This window comes from Indicator indicator, chromosome 7 (assembly GCF_027791375.1).
Source record: "Indicator indicator isolate 239-I01 chromosome 7, UM_Iind_1.1, whole genome shotgun sequence".
Lineage (NCBI taxonomy): Eukaryota > Metazoa > Chordata > Aves > Piciformes > Indicatoridae > Indicator > Indicator indicator.
In genome coordinates, this window is record NC_072016.1 from 12,530,816 (window position 1) to 12,554,637 (window position 23,822).

Genomic DNA, 23,822 nt, shown 5'->3' on the forward strand with positions numbered 1-23,822 from the left:
CTTTCAAGCAGTTTTCTCACAACACTGTTCCAGTGAGGTGCTCATATGGTCTCCACTATTTTATCAGCAGCAGTCACGGAATGGTCACACATATAAAAAGTCTGTGTTGAAGGCAAATTATAGGAAGCTGACATTTCCTGTTTATTTAGAAAGCAGGAATACCACGCGTTGAGTGGACAAAGCGAAGGAGAAATAGGGCTGGATGCAAAGCAAGTCTGTCTAGTGCCATCACCCTACCAAACCCTGCAACTGCCAACGTTAGGTCTCACGTTGCGGCTGCAGAAAAGAGGCAGCCTCGCCACAGCACGGCTCATATTAACGCAGGCAGCGAGCGGCTGGGCCGGAGCAGGGACAGAGCTGCAAGGCAGGCATTTATCTTTGCTAACTTGAGTGCAGGGACGCACCTCCGTATGGAATAGTCCCCCGCCCGAGGGAAGGTCATCTGTAGCTGACTCTCTCCTCTCGAAGGAAGGACTGGTGGTATTTCCCCTGCAATGCAGCACAGGGACGCTACAGGGAGCACTCTCCTCCCGCCGTACGGATGGGGACCAGCACCGAAATACCGCAAACCAACACAACGATGCCCTCGGCGTCTCACCCTGATCCCCTCCCGTCCATCCCGCGGGGCAAGAGGAGACTGCTCTGCGGCGTAGCCGAGCACCGGGGGCCGGCGGACAGCGACATCGTCAGCAGAGAGCCGGGCATCCCAGCCACAGGGGCAGCTGCCCCGCCGCAGCGAGAACCCGGCTCGCAGGGGAAGCGCCGCAATGGGCGGGCCGAGGCGCACCGGCCGGCTCCTGCCCGCCAGCAGCGCGCTGCAGACATGTGCGGTATGTCCGCAGAGGGCTGGACAGCGTCCTGCCCTGCAGCGAGGGGCCAGGGAAGGGGCAAGGTGGTACCGGTCCCTTGGGGTCCTCACTCCTACCTGCCCCCGCGCCTGCCGCAGGGCGCCGGTGATCCCGCCGCCATCTCATACCTGCCGCTCCGCCTCCCCATTGGCTCCCCTCACCCACCCTGGGCCCCGCCCCGCTCGGCACATCAATCACCATTGGCTGCAACTGGCTCTCCGCCGCTGCCATTGGCCGGTTCGAACGGACAACTGCCGATCCGCGCTCACGAGGAGGGGAGAAATGACCGCCTATGCCACGCGCGGCATGCTGGGAGTTGTAGGCTGGTAGAGGGCTCTGTGGCGTCGGGGTCTTACCCCCTAAACCACTGATCCATAGAATTGTTGCCTTCCACAGCCTTGGTGGTTTTGACACAATCGAATAATATCTACATTGTCTCTTTATTTATTATGTGAAACCTTGAAAATGTCTTAACACATGTCTAGGGAGTTAGTTAGGAACCTTATGATCTTAGACAACTTATATGCTGAAGGACATTGAGACTCTTGAACGTGTCCGGAGGAGGGCAACGAGGCTGATGAAAGGCCTCAAACACAAGCCCTACGAGGAGAGGCTGAGGGAGCTAGGATTGTTTAGCCTGGAGAAGAGGAGGCTCAGGGGAGACCTCATTGCTGTCTACAACTACCTGAAGGGAGGTTGTAGCCAGGAGGGGGTTGGTCTCTTCTCCAAGACAACCAGCAGCAGAACAAGAGGACACAGTCTCAAGCTGCGCCAGGGGAGGTTTAGGCTGGAGGTGAGGAGAAAGTTCTTCACAGAGAGAGTGGTTGGCCATTGGAATGTGCTGCCCAGGGAGGTGGTGGAGTCACCATCCCTGGAGGTGTTCAAGAGGGGATTGGACGTGGCACTTGGTGACGTGGTTTAGTGGTCATGAGGTCTTGGGTGACAGGTTGGACTTGATGATCCTTGACGTCTTTTCCAACCTTATTGATTCTGTGATTCTGTGATTCCATAAATTGGGATGAATTAAAACAAAGAATCAGCTCAAGGACCATCAAATATGTGAACACGAGTTAAACTATGCCTGTGCAGCCTTACAAGCATGCTGTAGGTAGGAAGGATAATTGTATTCGATAGGTTGGACTTGGTGATCCTAAGGGTCTTTTCCAACCTGAATGTTTCTGATTTCTGTGATTTCTATGATTCTGTGTTATTTTGTCATGTACAAATCTAACCACTGGAAATCCAGGGGTGTGCTAGCTTTGTGGAAACATCCCCTAGCACCTGACACTGAGTAATGCAATGTCTCCTCTCCAGACAGATCTCTGTTTCAAGAGTCTTTTATTTCATGTAACACTGGTAAGGGCCACAATGGTGCTGCACCTCTTGGCCACCTGAGCATGCTGCTGGCTTATGTTCAGCTGGCTGTCAACCAGCACTCCCCAGTTCTTTTCAGCCAGGCAGCTTTCCAGCCACTCTTGCCCAAGCCTGTAGCTAGTGTGGGATGCAGTCCCTGTTGCAGCAGGCTACAACCTACAGGGCCCCTTGGTGCACAGGGAGACTGCTCAGGGCAACAGAGCGGATTGACAGTTGGTCCCCAGGCCTGATGGCAGCCTGCCAGCCTGCCCCAGCCATCCCCAACATCAGCTGCCTGTGAGTGGGGGCAGCCAGCAGCATACAGGGGCTGGCTAGTATGCTGCCACTGCTGGAGGGCAATGAGGACAAAAAGGTGCATGGGTCCTTTTACCCACAGTTGAGCACCTCTCACAAAAAAGCAGATGAGAAAGCTCCAGGGAGAGCTTAGTGTAGCCTGTCAGTACTTAAAGAAGGCCTACAAGAAAGACAAGGGCAGACTTTAGCAGGGCTGGTTGAGACAGGATGAGAAGTGATGGTTTTAAACCAAAAGAGTAGATTTAGAACAGATACAAGGAAGAAAGTTTTTACCATGATGGTGGTGAAACACTAGAACGGGCTGCCCAGAGGTGGTAGAAGCCCCATCCCTGGAAATATTAAAGGTCAGCCTGGATGGGGCTCTGAGCAACCTGATCTAGTTAAAACATATCCCTGCACATTGCAGAGAGGTTGGACCAGATGAACTTTAAACATCCCTTCCAACGCAGAGCATTCTATGATGATTATTCATGTGGTAGGAGGCCACGCTCCTGAGCCGTGAAAGTTCTTGTGGTGCTGTCTTGTGTACAACTGACACCCAAAACTTAGTATGCACCAGAAAAATACAAACTGCAACAATTTTAAGGAAATTTAAAAAAACGTGGCTTACTCATAACCAATGCATTAGGATCTGCCTGAGCCTGCAGAGACCACAGAAAGTGTTCCAAGGACCATGAGTTACACTGTAAAACCTGAGTCACATCTTAGTTTGAATATTTTTTTATATTTGCTCACCTTCAAGGAGAAATTAGATGAAGAGACACAGAGAAAGCAATTTTATTTCTTGGGGTTTTTTTTCCCTCTTGGGGTAGAAGCACCTGCCTTTCTTCCAACCAGGGTCCCTATGGCCCTGGCACCTGGTTTGCACACAGTGTTCAGGTATCAACCAAGAAAAGACAACTTCTTAGAAAGAAATGAAACTGTAGATCAGAGTGCTGAGGGGACTAGGAATCAATCAGTTTTTTTTTTTTTAATTTACTAGATTTTAGCTGGAGTTATCCCTTGGCATTTTAAACCTCCACTATTAATTATCTTACTGCCACTCATTCAAGAATAGACACCAAGATTCCTCTCATACTGCTGCCCTCAGGAGGGTTTTCCTATCCCTGCACCTTAGTGCATGCTGAATCTTTGAGGAATGCCTGTGGGGAGCCCCAAGGGCACTACAGTGCTGCGTGGGCACTGCCTCACTGAGCACGTCTGTCCTGAGCAGCAGCATGCCACAGGACACACAACCCAAGTAGGTAGCTTCTAGTGAAAGGAAACAATATTTTCCTTCTGATCTTAAGCCTCAAAGCTCTGAGTGGACATCTGCAACTGCCCCAGTCAGTCCAGGGCCACTCAGCCAGCACCAAGAGACACCTGTTCATCCTGCCAGCCTCTCCTCAAGTGTGCCTAGGATGCCTGCAGCCCACAACTTGGAGACCTCCCATTTTGCAGCTGGTATCTGCAAGGCTAAGAGCCCTTTGTAACTTTTTTTTTTTTTTTACACACGTTGCTGAATAGAGTTACACTGTTGATAGCTGCTGTAGCCTGTGGAAAGGAGCTGCATGGTTTAATGGGGGAGGAAATAGCCTCCAACCACCTCTCAGCTTGAGCAACAAAAGCCAACCATCACCCCAGGTCCCCATCTTGCTCTTCTCTGTGGGTAACTGCAAATTATTTATGACTGGTGTCTGCAGGAAGCAGGACCCCACATCTCTCCTCACCCTGCTTCACAGCAGAGAGCTGTGCTCAGGCTCCTGTGGGCCCCTGAGATGCAGTTCTGCTCCCTGGCAGGGACAGCTGATGGTAGGAAGCAAGCTTGACTCACAGCCAGCCTTCTTAGCCAGGATGATGTCTCCTCTCCAAGGGTTTCTATTGCATTACATGATTAATTAGCTGATTAACAAGATGTTGTTGCAGAAGAATCTGTTCTCTGGACACAAGCTCAGGCAAACACCATCCTCTCTGCTAATGAAATTCTTCTGTTCCACACAGGCATGCACTAATTTAAGCAACAACATGCAAATGAAGAACAATACAGTGAGTAATCTGGAGCTTTTAAATGAATTAGCTACAGCCTTCCTGTCTCCAAGGAGAGAAGAGAAAGAAGACAGCTCTGGTAAGGCTGTCTTACAGGTGCTAAGGGCTCAGGTGACTGCTGCCTCTTTCCCTGTCCTGCTCTCAGGGAAGGGAGGGCATCAGGCCAATGCTGTAGGCAGTAGAGGAAGGTAGATGTAGCTCCTGCTGATTGAACATTGAACATGGTCAGGAGATGCTGCTGGACATGCCTGTCCCATAAACCAGGCTGTGGGGTCCTTACTGGCAGGACTAGAGCAGCACTACCTCAACATGGTCCTGTGTCTCAAGGGTCCAAGTGAGAGCCCTGGGTGGGGAAGCAGGCATAGGTCAGTGCTCCTGACAAGGCAGGACCCATACCAGTACAAGAGCTCCTCCTCCATCCCCAGGCTTTTAAAACACGCTTGGAAAAAACTCCAAACAACAAAACCAAACAACAAAAAGCATTAAGAGACACTAAACTGAATTTGCAGCCTCCAGAAAAAAGCATGCAGGTAAGGGGCTGAACAGGCACAATCCTGAGAAGCATTGCAATTCCAGCATGTAAGCTACCACAGTAGGAAATGACAAAGGACTAAAAGTTTTTTGATGTAGAAGAGAAAGCCAGTCATGTTCACAAATACAGGTTCTTTGCAGTGTGAGCAGTGAGGCCTGTACCCACTACCCTCAAATTCATTCTCTTCAGCATGCTTTGCCTAAACACCATCTTCTGGGCTGAATGCAGAAGTAACTGGGCAAAAATGAATGCTCAGGCCAACCTGAGATGGCTGAACCACTAAAAAGGTCCATGATTCTTTGTGCTGCTCAGATCTAGCTAGCAGGAGGTGGTCAGAGCAGAAGAAAACACTTCTCAGCTGTCACTGATAAGGGAAAAGGAAAGTCATGGAGGTTGGCAGGAGCAGTTTTACAGCAAATTTGAAGAAATTTGCATTGAATTGTTCCTGCCCTGGAGCCAGGCATGGCTGATAAAGGAAAAGCTGAGGCAGGACAGAAATTAGTGGCAGCCAAATGGCAGACACTCACGATATAGCACAGATCCCCTGGCCCACAGTTTAGCACAGAAGATCCTAGCAAGAGGAAGTTTGTGTAAGAAAACTGGTCATAAGCAAAGGACTCCTCCACTTCTGGCTTCTTTTTTTGTCCAACTCCACAATTCAGCCCCACTGCACATGTGCCAGGAGAGCAGAGGTCATGGGCACTGCCTCAATGCCTGTTGCTCCTGGCAGCCCCAGGCCAAGCCCTGCACTGGGGCCTCAGATCCAGGTGTGTGCCTGTGGAGGGCAGCACTGCAGCAGCAGCAGGACCCAGGACACCAGGGCAGAGCACAACAGACATGGTGTGCCCAGCTCTTAAAAGAGGAGAGGAATCAGGGCGGGGTAGGACCAGTGGGTATTTATCAATATAGAGAATTCATTCCCCGTTAGTTGCTCTCTCACACACACACCTGTGCCAGGTAACCCAACACCTTCCTCCAGGCACAGGAGGGCAGGGCTTGAGCCATGAGTCTGTAATACAATGGGGTGACTTCCCAGAGTCTCAAACAGCCACAGGCCACCTTCTGCAAAGGAGTCCCTGCTGCTCCACTCAGGAAACCCCTGCCCCCCAGTGCCCAGGTACCCAGCATGCTGTCTGTTCTTGAGGAGGTGCAGGCCAAACAGCTGAGGCTCCTCAGGGGCGCTGAGCCTTCCGGCGGTTCCTGTGGCCAGCCTTGGCCCCACGCTGGGCTCCCTTCATCAGGCCCTTGAACTGGCCCTGCATTTTTGCCCGCTTCCTGGAGGGAGGTAGGAGAAGGAGGCTGGGTTAGTGCAGGCACTGGGCACACCAAATGCACAGGGATGCTCCAAACTCTGCACAGAGTGGTGCAGAGGCTGGCAGGGAGCTCCCAGACCTGCAAAAACCCCAGGAGAAAAGGCAGAACCAAACCCAGGGTTTAGTCCTATTCCCACCCCCGTTATGCCTTCTGGAAAGAATCAACCAGGTTGGAAGAGACTTCCAAGATCATCAAGTCCAACTGATCACCCAGCCCTAAATAATCAACTAGAGCATGGCACTAAGTGCCTCATCCAGTCCTTTCTTAAACACCTCCTGGGACATGGACTCCACCACCTCCCTGGGCAGCCCATTCCAATGGCCAATCTCTCTTTCTGTGAAGAACTTCTTTCTAAGATCAAGCCTGTGCAGCTTGAGACTCTGTCCTCTAGTTCTGTTGCTGGTTGCCTGGAGAAAAGACCAACCCCCACCTGGCTACAACCACCCTTCAGGTAGTTATGGACAGCCTCACCTTCTGTTGAGTCTGGCTCTGTTCAGGGGGATGTAGGCATAGGGGTCAAGCTGGCCCTTCTTCTTCACATCACCTTTACCTTTCTGTGGGACATAGTGACATGGAGAAGATGCAGCACCAGGTGAGATGCGTGCATCCTGTTCTGGTACAATTCTGCCACCTGGCCATCCCAAAGACTATGTTGCAGTGGGGTAGCAGCTGAACACAGCTATTTCTCATCCAGATGTTGCTACAGACACTTGCTTAGAGCAGTGAGGAGGAACTGGCCATGGTAAGGGAAGGACGGAGACTTCAAGATGGGTTGGATATGTTGACAGGTATGGAGTAGCAACTCCTCTTGAAGCAGAGATCCCCTCCAGCCTTGATGCTGGATCTCCAGCAAACAAATGGTGTTTTCTGCCCCAGCAAAGCCCCAGGCATTCCCCCTTCCAAACCCTGTCATCCCCTGGGTCCCTCACCTTGGATCTGTACTCTGCACCAAGGGCTGGCTCCTTGTTCAGCTGCCGGTGGATCCCAGAGCCTCCAGCTGGAAAACAGGGAATGTGTGTTGGAAGGGGGTCACAGGGTTCCCCCTTCCCAGTTCCAGACTGGGGCAGCTGTTCCTCATTTTGCCTTCAGCTCTGGAGGTGAGGACAGTAGAAAAGGTGATCATTTCCCACAAGCAAAGATCTCTGCTCCAGCTGCCCTGAAGCAGCCCAGTAAGATGGGAATGTGGTTCTAGCACCCTTGGGAGCCCTAATCTGGACACAGGCAGAGGACTTACCTCTGTACTGAGAGTAGGTCCCGGCCTCAGGTTCCTCATCATCTGGCTCCTCTCTGAAACGACGCTTCTGGCTTTTCTTCTGCAGAAGGCATTGGGGACCCTGCAGCTGGTTTGTCCTTACCGTTCTGCCCTTCCATAGACCCCTGATTTCCCACAGGGGTCCAGAGAACTTGCAGACTGCCTGTGCACGTCCCTGTCCCCGGCCATCCTGCTGCACCACTAGAAGCAGCTGGTGCTTGCCTGGTATCCCCAGTGGCCTTTTGGGCAGCTGCATGCTGCCCTGGCACAGGCCGAGGCCTGGCATGCTGAGTTCCCCCAGCATTTCCTCAGGACTATATGAGCTCCATACTCACACTGCGGAGACCCATATCTTGCAGCACATCTGTCATCTCCTCGACCATTCCTACAGTACAAGACAAGAGGGTCAGTGTAGCATGCAGGCACAGAGGCGTCCCAGTACTATGCCAGTCCCTGGAGTGATGGGACCAGCAGTGATGGCTGTGAACTCTCCAGTACCCTTCTGATGATGGAGAGGTCTGCCTCTCCTGGGTGACAGTGGCCCAGAAGAGCCACTCGGTGACACGAGGCCACACCAACCCCTCTTGCTCCCACCCACATCCCTCCTCCCCAAGGTCCTACATATGGCAGGAGGAAAACCATTGGGAGTACCAGTGCAAGACTAGTGTGGCATCCTCATTAACACAGGCAGTACCTTTGGCTTCATCATCATCCACCTCCTCCTCTTCTTCATGGATGATCAGGCGCCCATCCTCAGACACCTGGAAGTCATGGCTCACTCCTCTGGACCGCTTGACACCTGGCTTGGTGGCTGTTCAGAGAGAGATGGGTGAGAGAGAGGCTGGGGAAGGACCCACCCCTGGGGGCAAGGCATCACACCAGCTTCTGCCCCATCTATCCCACCCTAGTCACATCCAAAGCTCCACTTCTCACCTAGCACCCGCTGAGACACATTGGGGTCCAGAAAATTGAGGGGCTCATCCTCTTCCCCTTCCTTCAGCCATGCCTGGCCCTTCTGCCGTCCTTGCTTCCTCCACTCCTTGCTCTGCTGCCGTTCCTCCTCTTCCTCCTCCTCATCCTCTGAGTCAGCCAGAATCTCCTCCATGCTAGACAAAAGGCAGAGGATGAAAGAAATGGAACACAGCAGCAGACCCCAGCCTGCCTCACAGCACATAACAGCCCTGTAAACATTCCCAGCATCTCTAGATGCATCAGTTGAGTGGATCTGACAGGGCTACTCCTTCCCCCTGGCCCATCTTCACCTGTCTCCTCTGGGCTGTGGTGGTGGTGCCTCCTTTTCTCCTGTATCTGCAGCTGCCTGCCTCAGGGCGCGTTGCTTCCGGCTCCGGGCTTCTGCCTTGCGGATGTTCACCAGCACCTTGTGGTACTCAGCTGGCAGCAGCCCCTTCACCAGCTCAAAGCTGAGGCATGCACAGAGAGTAAGTCAGTGCCCACCTCCTCTCACACAGCTTCCCTGTGAGCTCCCTCACGTCCCCAGCACAGCCGAGGAGCCTCTCTCACCCAAACTTGCGGATGAACTTGGTGAAGAGGTTCCGCAGCTTCATACGGAAGTGGCGTCTCATGTCATCAGAAAGGTTCCCCAGGGCCTCCAACTGCCAGGACAGAGAGCCTTGAGACCAAAACACTCCTGTCCCAGGCTTCTCACCCTCCCCACAAATGGCCACATTGCCCACTTTGCTACTGTCTCCCCACACCTGTCCCAGGCAGGGCCCATAGGGAAGTGTCTCTGACTGGAAGTGCTGGTTCATGGGGGTTCTCTGGCAGGTTTGTGCCAGCATGCAAGAGAGGAACCTCCTCACTGCCTTTTCAGCCACTCAGTTTGACTCCCGGCTTCCTGGTACAACCGAAGATGCCTTCAGCTGCCCAAGCTCTGCCCCATCACCCTCCTCAAGACACCCTGTGCAGGATCTCACCATTGCCTGGATGTGCTTGGCCAGCAGTTTGGTGTCCACCAGCAGCAGTGTGACCTTGAGGAAGCCCAAGGCTGCCTTTACCACGTCCCGTGTGCGGGAGGCCAGCAGCAGGCAGACGTTCTGCAGGAGCTGTTCTACCACACTCAGCTCCATGTGATCTGCAACCACAAAAGAGGTCAGCCACAGCTGGCCTCCTCCCAGCACTCATCTTTATTGGGAGGTGCTGCCTTGTCCCCCTGTGCTGCCCCCAACCTCCCGGCCCTCCTGCTCCTACTCACCTTTGAATTCGAAGAACAGGCGGGTCAGTGCCAGCACTGTGCAGCTGATCATGGTGACCGACCCTGTGAGACCAGCATAGACCAGAAGCAGGAACCGCTGCACAGCCTCTGCAAGAGGGGCACAGCTCAGGCCTTTGCTTTTCAGCAGCCCAGCAACAACCCTGGTCCATTTCAGTAGGGTATTGAGCAAGGGAACAATTATTTGGGGGCCAAAGCAGCTGTGGGGCGAGCAAGCAGAGCAGGAATTCACCTTGGGGAGTAGGTCCAAAGCGGATGAAGGCATGCCCCATCTCCACGAGCAGCAGGAAGGCGTTCTTGCGGGCACCCACTGATACTTCTTTGGTGCACAGAATGACCTGACAGTAAAAAGGTGTATCATTTCACTGCTGCCACCCACATGGCCAGAACCAGATGGGTGCCCCCAGGGATCACAGAATAACAGAATCAACCAGGTTGGAAGAGACCTCCAAGATCAAGTCCAACAGATCACCCAGCCCTATCTAATCAACTAGATCATGGCACTAAGTGCCTCATCCAGTCTTCTTTTAAACACCTCCAGGGACATCGACCCCACCACCTCCCTGGGCAGCCCATTCCAATGGGCAATCTCTCTTTCTGTGAAGAACTTCCTTCTAAGACCAAGCCTCAACTTCCCCCTGCACAGCCTGAGACTGTTGCTCACCTCTGGGACCAGGGCAGTGATGAAGGGCTCATGCTCTGCAGAGAGCTGCTTCACGATGTGGAACAGGCACTTCAGTCGGGGCTGGGGAAACAAACGGCCCAGCACTGGTACACCCAGGTACACACACCTGGCTGTCTGCACTGCCCACACCCCATCCCCTCCCCAGAGCAGCTGAGCTCCACCCCCACAGCCCTCGCTCTCACCCTCTTGGCTGGGGATGCTGCGCTCTTGAGTGACTCCAGCAGCGCCGTCTGCAGATCCTGCAGGTGGGAGCGGACGAAGGCCTGGCAGGGCGCGTGGGGGGCGGCACACACCTCCTCCAGCACTCGGTATGCCTTTTTCTGCATGCTGCGCTCCTTGCTCTGCAGGGACAGCCAATGTGACCCCACGGCCAATGCAGCCCCTCGCCACAGCATCTGAAAGGACGCCCACAGCACCCCATGCCACCCAGCAGATTCCTGTCCCCTGTAGAACCTACACAGCCCTAGAGAGTGCAGGTCTGAGCTGGCAGCAAGTGGAAGGTACTCCACTGCACCCCCTGCACCTGTAAGGGCTGGGGGTCGACTCACCTGGAGGGAAGGCTGGATGGTGCGGTACAGGGAGTCCAAAGACTGCTCATCAGCATAGGGTGCCATTGCCACCACCAGGTCCAGGAGGGAGAGTCTGCAGCGAAGAACATCTGGCAAGTGGGTAACTGCAGCATCACTAATACTGCCTGACCAAGCCAAGACTGTCTCACTAGATGCACAAGAGTGGCACATCCCACATGCAACAGTGCAAGTACCCTGCTCACCCCGAGGTAGCCAGCAGCTTTATTCGTTAGCACCAGTCCCTGGATGTTACCTGGCAAACTCAGTGCTTTCAGGACTGGTCAGCTTCAAGCTAGCTTTCTGCAGGAATCCACACACCATCTACAGGGCAGAGAAACAGAGCAGGATCAGAACTGACTGAAAGAAACACTTTTAAAAGAGCTTGCAATCCACCTGGCAAAACCTTTGCCACAGTACTTTGTGGAGACTGGAAGCACAGCAAGTCCAAAAAGAGCTGGACAAATTCACCAAAGGCTTTTGTATGATGGGCCAGACGCAGCTGCCAATACTGGGAAATCCCAGAGCACCGGCTGGGAAGTGCTTCCTTCCCATGAGGGCACATACAGCTGCTCTCTGCTCAGCTTCTTTCTTCCTATTCTCTGCAGTCGGGTAGCCACTACAGCCTCATCAGACCAGGTGACACTGGGAGATGCTGGCCTGAGCTAGCCCAGCCTGGGTGCCAGGTGGCCCTTACCTGGGGATCGGTGACAGTCAAGTAAGCACGGACGGTGTCCAGCACAGAGCGGCGCTGAGCACTGCTGCCCCCGGACTCCTCGGGCTGGCTGTACACATTGAACAGGATGGGCAGGAAGTTTTTGGCAAAGCGACCTACTTCTGCCCGCTCCGCATCTAGGGAGAGGACGACGGGGGTACAGATCAGAATCTCCCCTCTCTGAGTCACTGCAGGGGACAGGGACCACCACCAAGGTCTGTCCCCCACCAACCTGTCTCGCAGCCTTTGTGGATGAGAGTGCGCAAGGCCTGGCACACGGTGGGGCGGAGATCTGGGCGCTCGCTAATGGCCATGCCCAGGGTGCGGGCCAGCCCCTTGAAGGCTCCCAGGACGTCCATTGGGTGAATGCAGAAGCCAGGCAGCAGGGTCCACACCTGGAAGGCAAAGGAAGAAGTGGGGGTCAGCACCCTTCATCCAATTCATGCTTCCCCAGCCAGGAACCAAGAGGACACCATGGTAGGGCTCCTGAGCGCTCCTCATTACCTGCCACTGCAGCGTGTCATAAATCTTGGCCTCCATGCTCTTACCAGCCTGGGTAAACTCCAGGGCTGCAGAACAGAAGGGGGTGAAGAATGGAGAAGCAGGAAGTGGCAGGAGGAAGGAAGGGAGCGCAGGACTGTACCTGCTGGGTCCCCCACCACACCACCCTCCTAACCTCTGCTTTTCAGGGTGGCCGCCAAAGGCAAGAAGTAGTTGGTGAAGAAGCTGAGCCGTGCACCCTGCACATAGTCCCTCAGCACTGGCAGCAGCCAGCTGCGGGGGAAATCCAGCGTCTCCCTGGGGAGGGAAAGCACAGGTCAGGGGGCCACTGCCAGCATCAGTTCCTGGGCCCAAGACACCTCCACCCAGCTCCAAAGCTGGGCACAGGAAGGCTCAGCAGAGCCAAACATCTCCAGGACAGAACAAGAATGTAACAAATAGCTGCAAAAATACTATCCCATGACTGTACTCACTCCTTGCCATCGATCTCCAGGGGCACAGCTTCCAGCAGCACCTCGGGGCCCATTGTGCTCACGGCAGCCCCCACCGCCTGGTCCACTTCAGCAGTGTAGGGGAAGTGTGGGGAAAGACGCAGATCACACAGGGACTGGAGACACTGTGGGGGCAGTACAGGATGGTCACAAAGGAGTCACAGAGACAGGTCCAGCACATCACTCACTATGCCTGTCCAAGAATACCAGCTGCCCTGCATGTCCCTATGCCGAGCCCCAGAGCTGTGCGGACTCTGTCCACCACAGGAAGGACAGCAGGCACCAGGATGGCCCCGCTCTTGAGCAGGAGAGGGCAATGCATCCCAGGCAGCTGCACAGCCACCATACCCATCTCCACAGGCAAGTCTGACCCCTTCCAGTCTGACTCACTTTCCTCATGATGGGGTGGCACTGCTTCCCACATGTCTTAAAGAACACCTCCAGCACCCGCAACACCCTGTCCCATGCTGCATGGAAACGGTACGTCAGGCCTTCTTCCACCGATCTGAGGAGAGAAGAGATGGCTGCACTGGCAGGGACTGACTCAGCAGTGATCAGGGTGTCCATCAGGCCTGCCATCTGCCTCTCCCACACTGCCACTCCTCACCTAAACATCTTGCACAGGTAGGCAGCAGGAGCTGGGGCAGATGCAGAGACAGTGCCCAGGTCCTCCACGTGGGGAGCAACACACTCGTTCAAGAGGTTCTGCAAAGGCAAATAGGGAAAATGGGACAGCAGTGGACCATGTATCCCCCAGCCCAGCAGGCAGAGAGGGGAACACCACTATCTAACAAGCCCAAACACCCTAGGCAAAGCTTTCCATGAACCCCAGGGCAGCCAAGCAGGGAGAGATTCCTCTGTGTGTTACCTCCAGGGTCTGTGCTGCATCCAACACCACCTGGGAATGTGGGGAGAGGAAGCAGTTCATGGCAGCAGAGAAGAACCGGGGCAGGTGAGCCCAGCAGAGGTCCTTCTGCAGCCTGGAAAAGAGAGATGGGGCAGGTGAAAGACCAAGTGGCTGCCTCTCCCCCTGCCCACTCATGGCCCCTGCCCGCACCTGCCCAGGTTGATGTGTGCCCGCTCCATGGTGGACAGCCAGGTCACCAGTGGCTGCAGGTCACTTGTGTTGGGCACATAGTCGTAGAGGGCCTGGGAAAGCAGAGCGGGTGGGTGGGTGGGCAGATGCCACAGCACTGCTAGCCCTGTCCCTCCCCACACTGACAACCCACACTCACAGTGATGATCTGGGCATTGAGCTCAGCTGGCAGGCATGCCACACTGGCCTGGGCACTGAAGAGCCTGTGGAAGGCTTGCATGGCACATGATGTCACCAGCTGTGAAGAACACACTGTCAGGAGGAAGGGGTCTGCTTTGCACCTACTCCCTCCCTATCCCAAAGCAGGCTCTGCCTCAGGAAGTGCAGCACTGCTGTGACTGTCCCCTGTATCTTTCACAACAGGCAGGACAGCAAGCACCAACTGCTCTAGGCTTCTCTGTTTGCATCCTGCACTTCCAGGCCGGCAAACAAGTAGCTTTGAATTCCTCTAGGTCACAGCTGAGGGAGAAAGAGACTGCCTTAGCTACCTCTCGTGTGGGGACACTCACTACATGGCTGAGGGTCATGACTCGGAGCAAGGTCTCACAGCAGGTCTTCACCACGGCTGCAGGGAAGCAGGGCAGAAGGTCTTGCAGCAGGGCGAGGACATGCAGGGTAGTGGTTGCCTCCTTGGTGCCTGTGAGAGCAAAGCAACATCTGAGCCTGTGGCACCCTGTGGTCCTGCCCAAGACAGAGCCTCTGTGATAGCACCAGGGGTGGCCCAAAGAGCCAGGGTGAACACTCTCTCCAGTGCCCCACACCTCCAGCTTTTTCAATCTCCTGTACACAGAACTTGGCAGTGGAGGGTGCTGCAGGGTGATGGTCAGGGGCTGAGTCTCCAAACATGAACTCGCTGCCTCTCAGGACAGAGCACACACCATGCTGCGCCGCTTTCCGCACCTGGGGGAAAGAGAGCCCAGCTGGTTAGAGGCCACGGACCTTACGGGCATAGCCAGCCCCAGAAATTAATCACAAAAGCAGTGTCATCCCTCAACAGGGTCACTGGGCACTCACCTTGGGCTTTGTATGAACACAGAAACTCAGCAAGCCATGATAGACCTGGAGTGTGACAGGGTAGCTCCAGGCTGCCAAGTCCTGCTTCCGCAGCAGCGTGGCCAGGCAAGAGAGGACCTACGACAAGGGAGCAGTGGGGAGTGAGCATCACCCCAAGAGATTCCCTCTTCATTGCAACAGCCTCAGGCTGAGCACCCAACACCACCTTAGAGCAGCCACCTCAACACCAGCTCTCACTGGACACCCAGGCAGAGCTGGCATAGCTGGCTGCCTCTTGGCTACTTACCCATCGCAGGGCAGAGGTGGAGCTGCTGCAGGCCTGTGTGGACATGATACTCATGAAGGCTTTTGAGGCATCTGAGAATTTTTTAATAAGCACAGGGCTTGGAACGCTGCCAGAAGAAGAGGGCGTGTCAGTGGGCTGAGGAGCACACAGCCAGTGGCAGTCACACAGGGAACAGCATCCTCAACCCACCCCAGCTGGGCCCTTTCCCCAGCCTGGGGAAGTGGAACAGCACACCAACCTCCTTCCATGACAGGGCCAGGCAGCTCTCTCCATTTCTCTGCCAGCCACTTACCGCTTTAGGACAAGGTTGAGCAAGTAGGCAACAGCAGCCAGAGACTCTGGGGACTCCACTGCCTCCAGCGTTGTCATCTGGGAACAGAGGAGAGGGGTTTGTACCAGGCCAGCCCTGCCCAAACTCCAACCCTTGGGGAGTCGGGGCAGAGAAACCAGGAGCAGCCCAACAGCATCTCTGCTGAAGGACAGTCAGGGCCTCAGCCATAAGTTCAGCACTTTCCTCCATCAACCCTCCTGAGACCCCACAATCCTGCCAACATCAGCTCCCCTTGTGCTTCCTCCCTAAGACCATCACTCACGAGTGCAGCAAAGTACTCCGTCTCGCTCTCCTTGCCCCCCTGTGAGCGGATCACCTCTGTCACAGCTGCCAGCACAGCACAGATCTACCAGGAGCAGGTGGAACAGGTCAGTACTCTTAGCCTCACACCCAGGGACCCATGCCCATCACATCTTCTCAACTCAGCCCTGCCTGTACCTCTTTGTGAGCAGCAGAGTTGGATTCCCAGAAGCGCTGCACCTTGCTGAAGGTGACGTTGGTACAGTCGCTCAGTCCACTCAGGAAGGTGCCAGAGGACTTCTCAGTGGTGGCCTCCACAGCATCATCCTCTTCCATTCGGTGCTGAGTGTTGTCATTCGTCCGCTCCAAACGCAGGGATCCTGACTGCAGCTCATTGTGCAACTTCACAGCATCTACTGTCAAGTTACTTTTTTCTGCCCATGTGAAGAGTTATGCTTAGAATCACAAAATCGTGTTGCTCTACCATTCACCCCGAACCCCTCCATGACTCTCTCTCCCCTCGCAGCCAGACCAGCTTGGCTGGAGGTCATCTCCAACGTGCAGGACACAGATGCCAGTTTCCCTTGATGGGAGAAAGCACAGCAATAACTGGAGAGAGCTCCTTATTCCTGTGAAAACAAACTAGGACACAAACTCCAGCAATCTCCTCTAACAAAGGAGAGCATCACATCTTCACAAACACGCTCTGGTGTAGCAAGGCTTTAACTCTGAAGTGCTCCTTGTACTTATCCTCTTCCAGTTGCATCCCAGGCAACCAGACAGCCAAGGCACACACTTCGTGCCCCTCTGAGTCCTAGACACCAGTTTGCATACAGCTGCAAGAGGCTCGGCTCTCCTTCCCGTTTTGCCACCTCCCGGGCCTGCAGCTCGAGGGTCAGCGGCTCCTGTCCCTTCTGCCCCCACCCCGCCCTCTGGAGCCGAGGACCCAAACGCTCGTTTCTCAGCCTCCCCGCGCTTCTGCGGCCCCCGCCGAGAAGGGCCGGGCACCGATTAGGAGCTGCCCACACCGCCCGCCCCACTCGCCTTCTGCCCTCACCCGCGGGCCGGCTGAAGAAGCGGCTGCGGGCGGCCAGACGGTGCTGGCGGGTCTCAGGGTTGCAGTCGCTGCTGTGGCCCTTCCGCCACCGCTTCAGCTTGGCAGAGGCGCCCGAGCGGAGCCGCCCGCTCCGCGCCATGCTGGAACCGGCTCCACGTGCCGCCGCTCCGTGCTCCCTCCCCTTCCGCTTCCGGCGCCCGCCACCATCTTGAGTGAGGGCACCACTGCCCTCAGGGTTGGCCTCCTCGCAGAGGGGCGGGTGAGGAGCGGTGTCGGGGGAGCTGAATCGGGTCGTGTCTGGTTGGGGCTTGGATGGGTCAGCCGCCAGCAAGAGAGCCTGTCTGGCATGTCTCTAAAGGGGCAGAAGGGCAGAAGAACGGTATGGAAACGTTTACACAGAGCCCGTGCCCCGGTACCATAATACCTTACTGTCTACGCGTTAGGGCGCCGTGACGTCACGGCACTGAAGGTCGCACCGCCCTTCGCGGCCTCGCCATGCACTACGTGCGCCTCCACCCGCCGGCCGTTCTGCGCACGCGTGCCAGCCTTCCTTCCCTCCCTGGTCGGGCCGGGCGGGGCGGGGCCGCGCAGGTAGCGTCAGTAGCGCGCGGCAGCAGCGTGAGGAGAGAGTGCGCGGGTACCGGACTGCCCTCAGCTCCGCTCCTCCGCCATGGCCGCCTATCGCCTCGTCCTCGTCCGCCACGGAGAGAGTGCCTGGAACCTGGAGAATCGCTTCAGCGGTTGGTACGATGCTGATCTCAGCCCCGCCGGTCAGCAAGAGGCGCGGCGCGGCGGCGAGGCCCTGCGAGGTACGGGTGAATGGTAAAAAGGCGGGGCGGGGGGGCGAGGCGGAACGTGGACAGAGACGGGTAGGCTGTGGGGGGAGGTGCGGCCTAGCGTGGCTGCCTCGAGCTTCGTGGGGGTGGCTTTGGTGTCATCCGATGGCGAAAGGATGGCCTCCAATGGAGGCGGGGGCGGGGGGGGGCGCGGAAGAGGGGCTCCAGTAGCGTGGGGAGAGCCCTAGGTACTGCAAGCAGTTCTCCGGTACCGGTCGGGGCCCCGCCGTTAGCCTATCCCTAGAAACTGGTCGGCGGCGGCGGGACACGACCGCTACCGGCTCTGTGAGGCCACCGCCCTTGGCCTGTAACTGGTTGCATAAGGCCTGGCACTCACCTTCCTGGTGTCCCCGTCCATCCCCTTTTTTCCTGGTCTTTTCCAGATGCCGGCTACGAGTTCGACATCTGCTTCACCTCAGTACAGAAACGAGCCATCCGTACCCTCTGGACAGTCCTGGATGTCATTGATCAGATGTGGCTACCTGTTATCCGAACCTGGCGCCTGAATGAGAGGCACTATGGGGCCCTCACAGGTTTGAACAAGGCTGAGACGGCAGCAAAGCATGGTGAGGCACAGGTGAAGATCTGGAGGCGCTCTTATGACATTCCTCCACCTCCCATGCAGTCTGATCACCCCTTCTACAGCACCATCAGCAAGGTAAGACTCATTGCTCTTCATCTGCCTGGCTGTGAGGCTCCTAAAAGTCAGCTTAGGTCTCTGCAGCATGGTTTGGCTTCCTCTGCAAGGTCTTTTCTGCCTCTGTTGCAGCAGCCAGGACTACCATGCTGGTTGATATTGGGCTGTTTGTCCCTCTCCCTCCCTGGGGAGTTAAACCCCAGCACAGATTCAAACCAGAGGGGACAATATTGCTGTTAATCATTAGTCCAGTGATCTGTGCATGGATATTTGCTTTGGTCTCTTCACCCAGAGCAAGCAATGTGCAGCTTTCCCCAGGAGAGGTTCAGAGTCCCAGCTGTAGATGAGCACAGGCTCAAACCTCAGAGGCATTTCTTTGCTTCCAAGCCTAGCTATGCCTACGCATAGCAGTTGCCCAGGCAAAGAATTTGGGATGGTGGGATGAAGGCTGCTGCTAGCGGTGGTGGTGTTGTGCTGCTACATAAGCTTGGCCTTTTCCCCAGGACCGTCGCTACGCTGATCTGACAGAGGACCAGCTGCCGACATGTGAGAGCTTGAAGGACACCATTGCTCGGGCTCTGCCTTTCTGGAACGAGGAAATTGTCCCACAGATCAAAGAGGGCAAGCGAGTCCTTATTGCTGCTCATGGCAACAGCCTGCGTGGGATTGTCAAGCACCTGGAAGGTATGTTAGCCCAGTGGGGGTCTTCTAGCTGCCCTAGCAGATGTCTGGCACTCTGTGAGTGGGCATGAGTTACAGTGTCTCTGTGTTTGCAGGCATGTCAGAAGAGGCCATCATGGAGCTGAACCTGCCCACTGGCATCCCTATCGTCTACGAACTGGACAAGAACCTGAAACCTGTCAAGCCCATGCAGTTCCTAGGGGATGAGGAGACTGTGCGCAAGGCCATGGAGGCTGTTGCTGCTCAGGGCAAGGTCAAGAAGTGAGGGGAGGCAAGTTAGCATGTAGTAGATAAGCCTCCCCAATATCCCCCCACCCCTCTGTGCACACCCCTCACAGCCATAGAAACTTTGAGCTGCAGAACTGGAGCAGCTCCCCAGATTAGGTCCGTTCCCTTGGGACCAGGCTCCCCTCTGCAGACAGCCTGGGGCCCAAGGGTGAGGAGCCACACAGGTGGTGTAAACAGGAGGCCTGGCTCTACTAGGCCACAACCATGCACCTCTCCATGCTGAGATTCCAGCCCTTGGGCCCAGTCTGCAGGGGGGTGTGCCAAGTGATCCCTCACAGTGCCAGGCTCCTCCTCTGCTTTGCTTTCCCAACAGCTCTCCACCTGGTTGCTGTAGTTTTGTCGCTTATGTAGTCATCCTGGGAGCAGTGGGGCAAGCACAGCACAGGCAGTGACTGAGATGGGTACCCATTCCCCCATGGGCACGTGGCACAAGGACCAGGATGGGTAGACAGTGGAAGGGTTGTATTCTGGTGCATGCGGTACAGCACCCAAGGGACCTAGCTCTGCCAGCCCCTGCTTTAACTTATTGCCTTTGGACAAGGGTGGGGGAGGGAGCAAGTGGGCTGTCTGGAAGGTCATGTCCGCCACATACTTCCCCCAGGCAAAGCTCATCCTAGTCCTGTTGGTGACACAGGTGTTGTGCCCCATCCCATGTGTGTGTACGTAGCCCTGTCACTGTGGCTTCCCCTGCTGCTGGTGCCGCGAGCCTGGCCTTGCATAGGGCCGGTGTAACTGTCCGACATAACAGCTGTCTTGTTCCAGCTCAATAAAGGAGTCATGCGCAACAAGTGGGTCCTGCCTTCCTCTGCCTGTGCTCCCACGTGTGGGGGCTCTCCCTCACCCAGCTCCTGGCACGTATGAGGCAGCCACTACTGCTGGGTACAGATGGGGGGTGCAGAAGACGTGTGGTGCTCTGAGGAGCAAAGCATAGCTCTGCAATCCCTGCCAAGGAGGGTGACACCCTGCTGCTCTGAGGTTTTAGGGTTTTGGGCGTGGCAGTCTCTTGTCCCCAGAGGCAGGCGGGGCACATAGCCAGCAGAGATAGAGTGCCCTGGAGCTGAGCACAGCCACAGCCTGCAGCAGGTACCGGTGCAGGGAAACATGCTTGCCACTGACAAGGAAACCAACTTAGTGAGATGAGCACCTGGAGATGCAAAACCGAGCACCATTCTGTTGGCCTTGCTGCAGTAAAGCTGCTGGCTTGTTTCCCCAGCAGCAGGCTGAGACCACATGCTTCCAGCTGCAGCAACTGTTTCCTCAACAGCTCCCCTAGAGCAGCCAGACTAGCATGCTCCAGGCAGCCCTAGTACCTACTCTGGGCCATAATGGAGTGGAGCACAGAGCTATCAAAAATATTTATTATCCAGAAACAGAAAATCCATCTTGTGTGTTTCAGCCTCTTGCAGGCACAGAGGAGGCCGAAGCCCATGGGCTGCTCTGGCCCCAGCCCAGCAGCCCTTGGCCCTGCAGGATCCTGGCAGCATCTTGGGGGCTGCTAGGTCTGCAGGAACTGGGGCTGCACACGGGCCACCTTACGGAAGTCCTTGGTGTGTGTCCGTGGGCACTGCATCTCACACCAGCTGATGGGCACCATCTGAACCCCTAGGGACACCACATGTCAGGGGCTCCCCTTCCCAAAATTGCATTCCTCCATGCATAAAGGAGGAAGCAGAACTGTCCAAGCTCCACAGGCCATCCTTACCTGCCTCACTGCGTGCAACCACCACACCCAGTTCATTCTCTGCTGTGCTAAGCAGGTAGTTGGACTGTGCATCCCCTAGGGAGATCTGGTTAGATGGGGGTTAAGGGAAAAGCCTCCTCAAAAGGACTTGAGCAAACTCACTGTGCCTGGCAGGCCCTCCCAGCACCAGGGGAAAGGATACAACTTTGGCCAGGACTATGTCACCAGGGCGGAAACTCTTGTACACTTCTACCTGTGTGGGAAAGAGTGGGTGATACCACAGAGCATGTCAGGGTGCTCAGCAGCAGAAGTGCTCCCCACCAGCAGAAAGCAGGGACAGCTGCAGTAGCACAGTCACTGGCAATGCCTTACTGACCTTATCTTTCTCCGTGGCTCGAATGTCTTCTCTCCTGAAAAATGAGATGGAGGGATCTGAGTGCTGGAGAGCAAAGGCAACTCCAGCCTGTCGCAAAAGCTGCACCGACCTCGTTGGGTGCTTGCCAGGACTTGCTGGACACCTGCCCAATGCCTGGGCCAGGGATCCTGCCAGGCAGGATCAGGTGGCTGCACTGACCAGAAAAGCCTTCCACCACCCTTGAGGATGGGCCACCCCATCCTGCAGAGAACCCAGCCCTCTGCCTACCGTATGGTGCCCCGGAAGGTGGATTTCAGCGGTACAGAGCCGATGTACAGGATGTGCACCTTGGCAAAGCGAGAATTGATGCTGCAAACCTGCCTGGGCAAAAGGAGGAATCAGTGCCAAGTCTGGCCTGCTCGCACCCCAGGGCAGCCACTACAGGCAGGGAAAGAGCAGGGTGCAGACAGGACTAGAAGCTTGTGTCTCAATCAGCCTGTGACCAAAGCAGTGGGGGGGACACCTGGCAGTGAGCTAAGCGAGGAAAACAATACTTGTGCAACTCAAGACACACAAATAAGGCTAAGACCTCCTGTGATCCCAGTCCCTCTCCCATCATCACGACTGTACGGAAATTAATACCCAATCTGTGCCACCCTTTCTCCAAGCTGCTCCAGGCACTACCCTCCAGGCACTCTGCCCCAGAAAAGGTTCAGTATGGCACAGCAAAATAAAGCCTTTGCCCACTTCAGTCCTAGAGCTGGTGAAGTCAAGAGGCAGGTGTCCCCCATCAGACTTCTTGGTAAGTGAGGGACTGTAAGGAGCCCCTAGGCTTCCTCTGCCATGCTGGGGGACATACAGAGGGTACCAGGGTCTCCTCATCCCACCCCATATGTGCTCTGGAATAAAGGTCAGCAGGAGGCAGAGAGTGCAAAGGCTGTGCACTGTCATCAGAGCACACTCCAGTGCCCTACCTTGCATGTCACTACAGCCCCCACGTCAGGCAGGAGCTGGGACTCAGCATCTCTCACCACCGACACAACAGGCAGCTGCAGGACACCAGACAGGAGGGTTAGTTCAGGGCATGGCCCACCAACAGGCTCACACCCAGCACCAGCCGAGCCCCATCAGAGCCTGATTCACCAACTGGGAAGGGGTTGTGCAGCCTCAGCACCCAGCAGTTGTCTCTAGGGAAGGGCAACGGGTGCTGTGGCTGTGCTCACCCCACCATCTTCACTCTTCTTCTCCATGCAGCCAGCCAGTGATGAGAAGATGAAGCCATGTCGGGTGTAAGTCCCGGTGCCAGCTGTGGCCTCCTCGGCACTGCAGAGCCGCTCGCCTAAGAGACAAGGATTCAGTGGCTGATGCTGCCAGGGCGCTCTGCATCCTGGTCCTGCTCCCGTTCCAAAGGTCCTAGGCTCCACACGGCCCCAGGGAACAGTGCCCGCTGCTTGTCCACCCTGTGTTGCCGGGCAGCCCTCCTCTGTCCCCCGGCAGTGCTTTCCTGCAGCCCCCGGGGCAAATCCCACTCCACACAGCCGCCGCCGTCGGCTCCAGGCTGCATTCTTCCACGCACCTCCCCTGAATCGGGAGCCCACTCCAGCAACCCAAGCACGCCACCCAGGCCACCCTCCATCCCAGACAACATCCAGACCCGGGCCACCCTCTATCATGGGCAACTTCCAGCCCCGGGCATGCACTGGCCCTCCCCGGCCAGGCACCTGGGCCCGCACTCACCAGGGACGCAGTACCGAGCGGGAGGCGCCATCTTCAACGTCGGGAGTTGGCTCGCAGAAAACTCTCATCCTATTGGTCCCTGGCGGCAAGGCCGCGCCGTAAGCGTGGTGGCTATTGGCTCTCCCCATCCGACCCGGAGCATGGGCGCGCACCCGCTGGGAGTTGTAGTCCAGCGCCGGCAGACGGCGCTTCCTGACATGCTCGGCGCTGGCGGTACGCAGGCGCAGTGCGCTGGCGGTTGGCGCCGCTCGTGGGGCAGTGAGGGCGGTGGGCGCCGGGCTCCCGGCATGGAGGCAGCGGGCGGCGGGGCGCGGGTGGCAGGTCGGTGGCGCTGGGTGGGGCTGTTGCTGCGGGGCGGCATGGAGCTGGGAGGGGCCGTGAGCCTTCATGAGGCTGGGAGGATGCTATAGGCCTGAACGTGCTGAAAGACCGTATAGGGAGCGCTCTGAGCCTGGAGGAGCTTGGGGTGCTGGGAGGCTGGGAGGCAGCGGCGGTATGTGCTGTGGGTTGGGAGGCAGCGGGCGCGGAAAGAGGATGCTGTGGGCTTGGAGGAGCTGGCGGTGCTGTGAGGCTGAGGATGCCGGGTGTGATGGGGCTGGATGCAGTGGGGCTGAATGGTGTTTGCCGTTGCTGTGGGCAGCCTTTGCATGATGGGGGCTGGGTGCCAGAGTGTGATCTCGGCGTTATGAAACTGGGCATCACTGGAAGGTGCCACAGGGCTGGGGGCTGAGTGGCTGGACCCAACAGGGGCAGGAC

At 56.2% G+C, this 23,822-nt stretch overlaps 3 protein-coding genes across 8 annotated transcripts; 1 reads left to right on the top strand and 2 right to left on the bottom strand.

The window, feature by feature from the left end:
• Positions 1 to 5,984: 5,984 nt before the first annotated feature.
• On the bottom strand, positions 5,985 to 17,005 carry RRP12 (ribosomal RNA processing 12 homolog). Of its 3 annotated transcripts, XM_054382201.1 has the most exons (34): positions 16,852 to 17,005; positions 15,993 to 16,228; positions 15,817 to 15,900; positions 15,516 to 15,592; positions 15,224 to 15,329; positions 14,938 to 15,054; positions 14,685 to 14,823; positions 14,433 to 14,560; positions 14,063 to 14,161; positions 13,885 to 13,976; positions 13,696 to 13,807; positions 13,435 to 13,532; positions 13,218 to 13,332; positions 12,810 to 12,952; positions 12,512 to 12,633; positions 12,340 to 12,404; positions 12,068 to 12,230; positions 11,818 to 11,972; positions 11,377 to 11,444; positions 11,103 to 11,196; positions 10,737 to 10,895; positions 10,534 to 10,614; positions 10,102 to 10,207; positions 9,852 to 9,959; positions 9,574 to 9,731; positions 9,161 to 9,252; positions 8,902 to 9,060; positions 8,573 to 8,745; positions 8,334 to 8,450; positions 7,975 to 8,024; positions 7,622 to 7,700; positions 7,317 to 7,384; positions 6,859 to 6,941; positions 5,985 to 6,348 (listed from the first exon to the last, which is right to left on the bottom strand). In XM_054382201.1, exons 1-34 carry the CDS (start codon positions 16,988 to 16,990, stop codon positions 6,246 to 6,248), a joined length of 3,888 nt encoding a protein of 1,295 aa, XP_054238176.1. In that variant the 5' UTR covers positions 16,991 to 17,005; the 3' UTR covers positions 5,985 to 6,245. The 3 variants fall into 3 exon arrangements, with proteins under 3 accessions (XP_054238176.1, XP_054238177.1, XP_054238178.1); XM_054382202.1 differs by lacking the exons at positions 15,224 to 15,329; positions 15,516 to 15,592 and having other exon boundaries at positions 16,852 to 16,990; XM_054382203.1 differs by lacking the exons at positions 14,938 to 15,054; positions 15,224 to 15,329; positions 15,516 to 15,592 and having other exon boundaries at positions 16,852 to 16,990.
• A 476-nt stretch (positions 17,006 to 17,481) lies between these two features.
• On the top strand, positions 17,482 to 20,072 carry PGAM1 (phosphoglycerate mutase 1). The gene is made up of 4 exons (XM_054382130.1): positions 17,482 to 17,660; positions 18,071 to 18,345; positions 18,828 to 19,008; positions 19,101 to 20,072. The coding sequence occupies exons 1-4, from the start codon at positions 17,522 to 17,524 to the stop codon at positions 19,268 to 19,270; spliced, it is 765 nt and encodes a 254-aa protein (XP_054238105.1). The 5' UTR covers positions 17,482 to 17,521; the 3' UTR covers positions 19,271 to 20,072.
• Positions 20,073 to 20,741: 669 nt separating this feature from the next.
• On the bottom strand, positions 20,742 to 23,097 carry EXOSC1 (exosome component 1). Of its 4 annotated transcripts, XM_054382386.1 has the most exons (8): positions 23,067 to 23,097; positions 22,553 to 22,668; positions 22,304 to 22,378; positions 21,618 to 21,706; positions 21,351 to 21,384; positions 21,177 to 21,227; positions 20,996 to 21,080; positions 20,742 to 20,895 (listed from the first exon to the last, which is right to left on the bottom strand). In XM_054382386.1, the coding sequence occupies exons 1-8, from the start codon at positions 23,095 to 23,097 to the stop codon at positions 20,789 to 20,791; spliced, it is 588 nt and encodes a 195-aa protein (XP_054238361.1). In that variant the 3' UTR covers positions 20,742 to 20,788. The 4 variants fall into 4 exon arrangements, with proteins under 4 accessions (XP_054238361.1, XP_054238362.1, XP_054238363.1 ...); XM_054382387.1 differs by lacking the exon at positions 22,304 to 22,378; XM_054382388.1 differs by lacking the exons at positions 20,996 to 21,080; positions 21,177 to 21,227 and having other exon boundaries at positions 20,742 to 20,898; positions 21,347 to 21,384.
• Between the last annotated feature and the right edge of the window lie 725 nt (positions 23,098 to 23,822).

Bases quoted from the DNA above. Each gene is read 5' to 3' on its own strand.
- EXOSC1 (XM_054382386.1), bottom strand. From the start codon at position 23,097: ATGGCGCCTCCCGCTCGGTACTGCGTCCCTG. The intron at 21,228-21,350 runs GTCAGTAAGGCA...TTTCCCACACAG, and splicing joins GAGCCACGGAGAAAGATAAG to GTAGAAGTGTACAAGAGTTT. The intron at 20,896-20,995 runs GTAAGGATGGCC...TGGTGTCCCTAG, and splicing joins GGTTGCACGCAGTGAGGCAG to GGGTTCAGATGGTGCCCATC.
- PGAM1 (XM_054382130.1), top strand. From the start codon at position 17,522: ATGGCCGCCTATCGCCTCGTCCTCGTCCGCCACGGAGAGAGTGCCTGG. The intron at 17,661-18,070 runs GTACGGGTGAAT...GGTCTTTTCCAG, and splicing joins CGGCGGCGAGGCCCTGCGAG to ATGCCGGCTACGAGTTCGAC. The intron at 19,009-19,100 runs GTATGTTAGCCC...CTGTGTTTGCAG, and splicing joins GATTGTCAAGCACCTGGAAG to GCATGTCAGAAGAGGCCATC.
- RRP12 (XM_054382201.1), bottom strand. From the start codon at position 16,990: ATGGCGCGGAGCGGGCGGCTCCGCTCGGGCGCCTCTGCCAAGCTGAAG. The intron at 15,901-15,992 runs GTACAGGCAGGG...TGCTCCTGGTAG, and splicing joins ACTCTGCTGCTCACAAAGAG to ATCTGTGCTGTGCTGGCAGC. The intron at 14,824-14,937 runs GTGAGTGCCCAG...TCTTTCCCCCAG, and splicing joins GTGTTCATACAAAGCCCAAG to GTGCGGAAAGCGGCGCAGCA.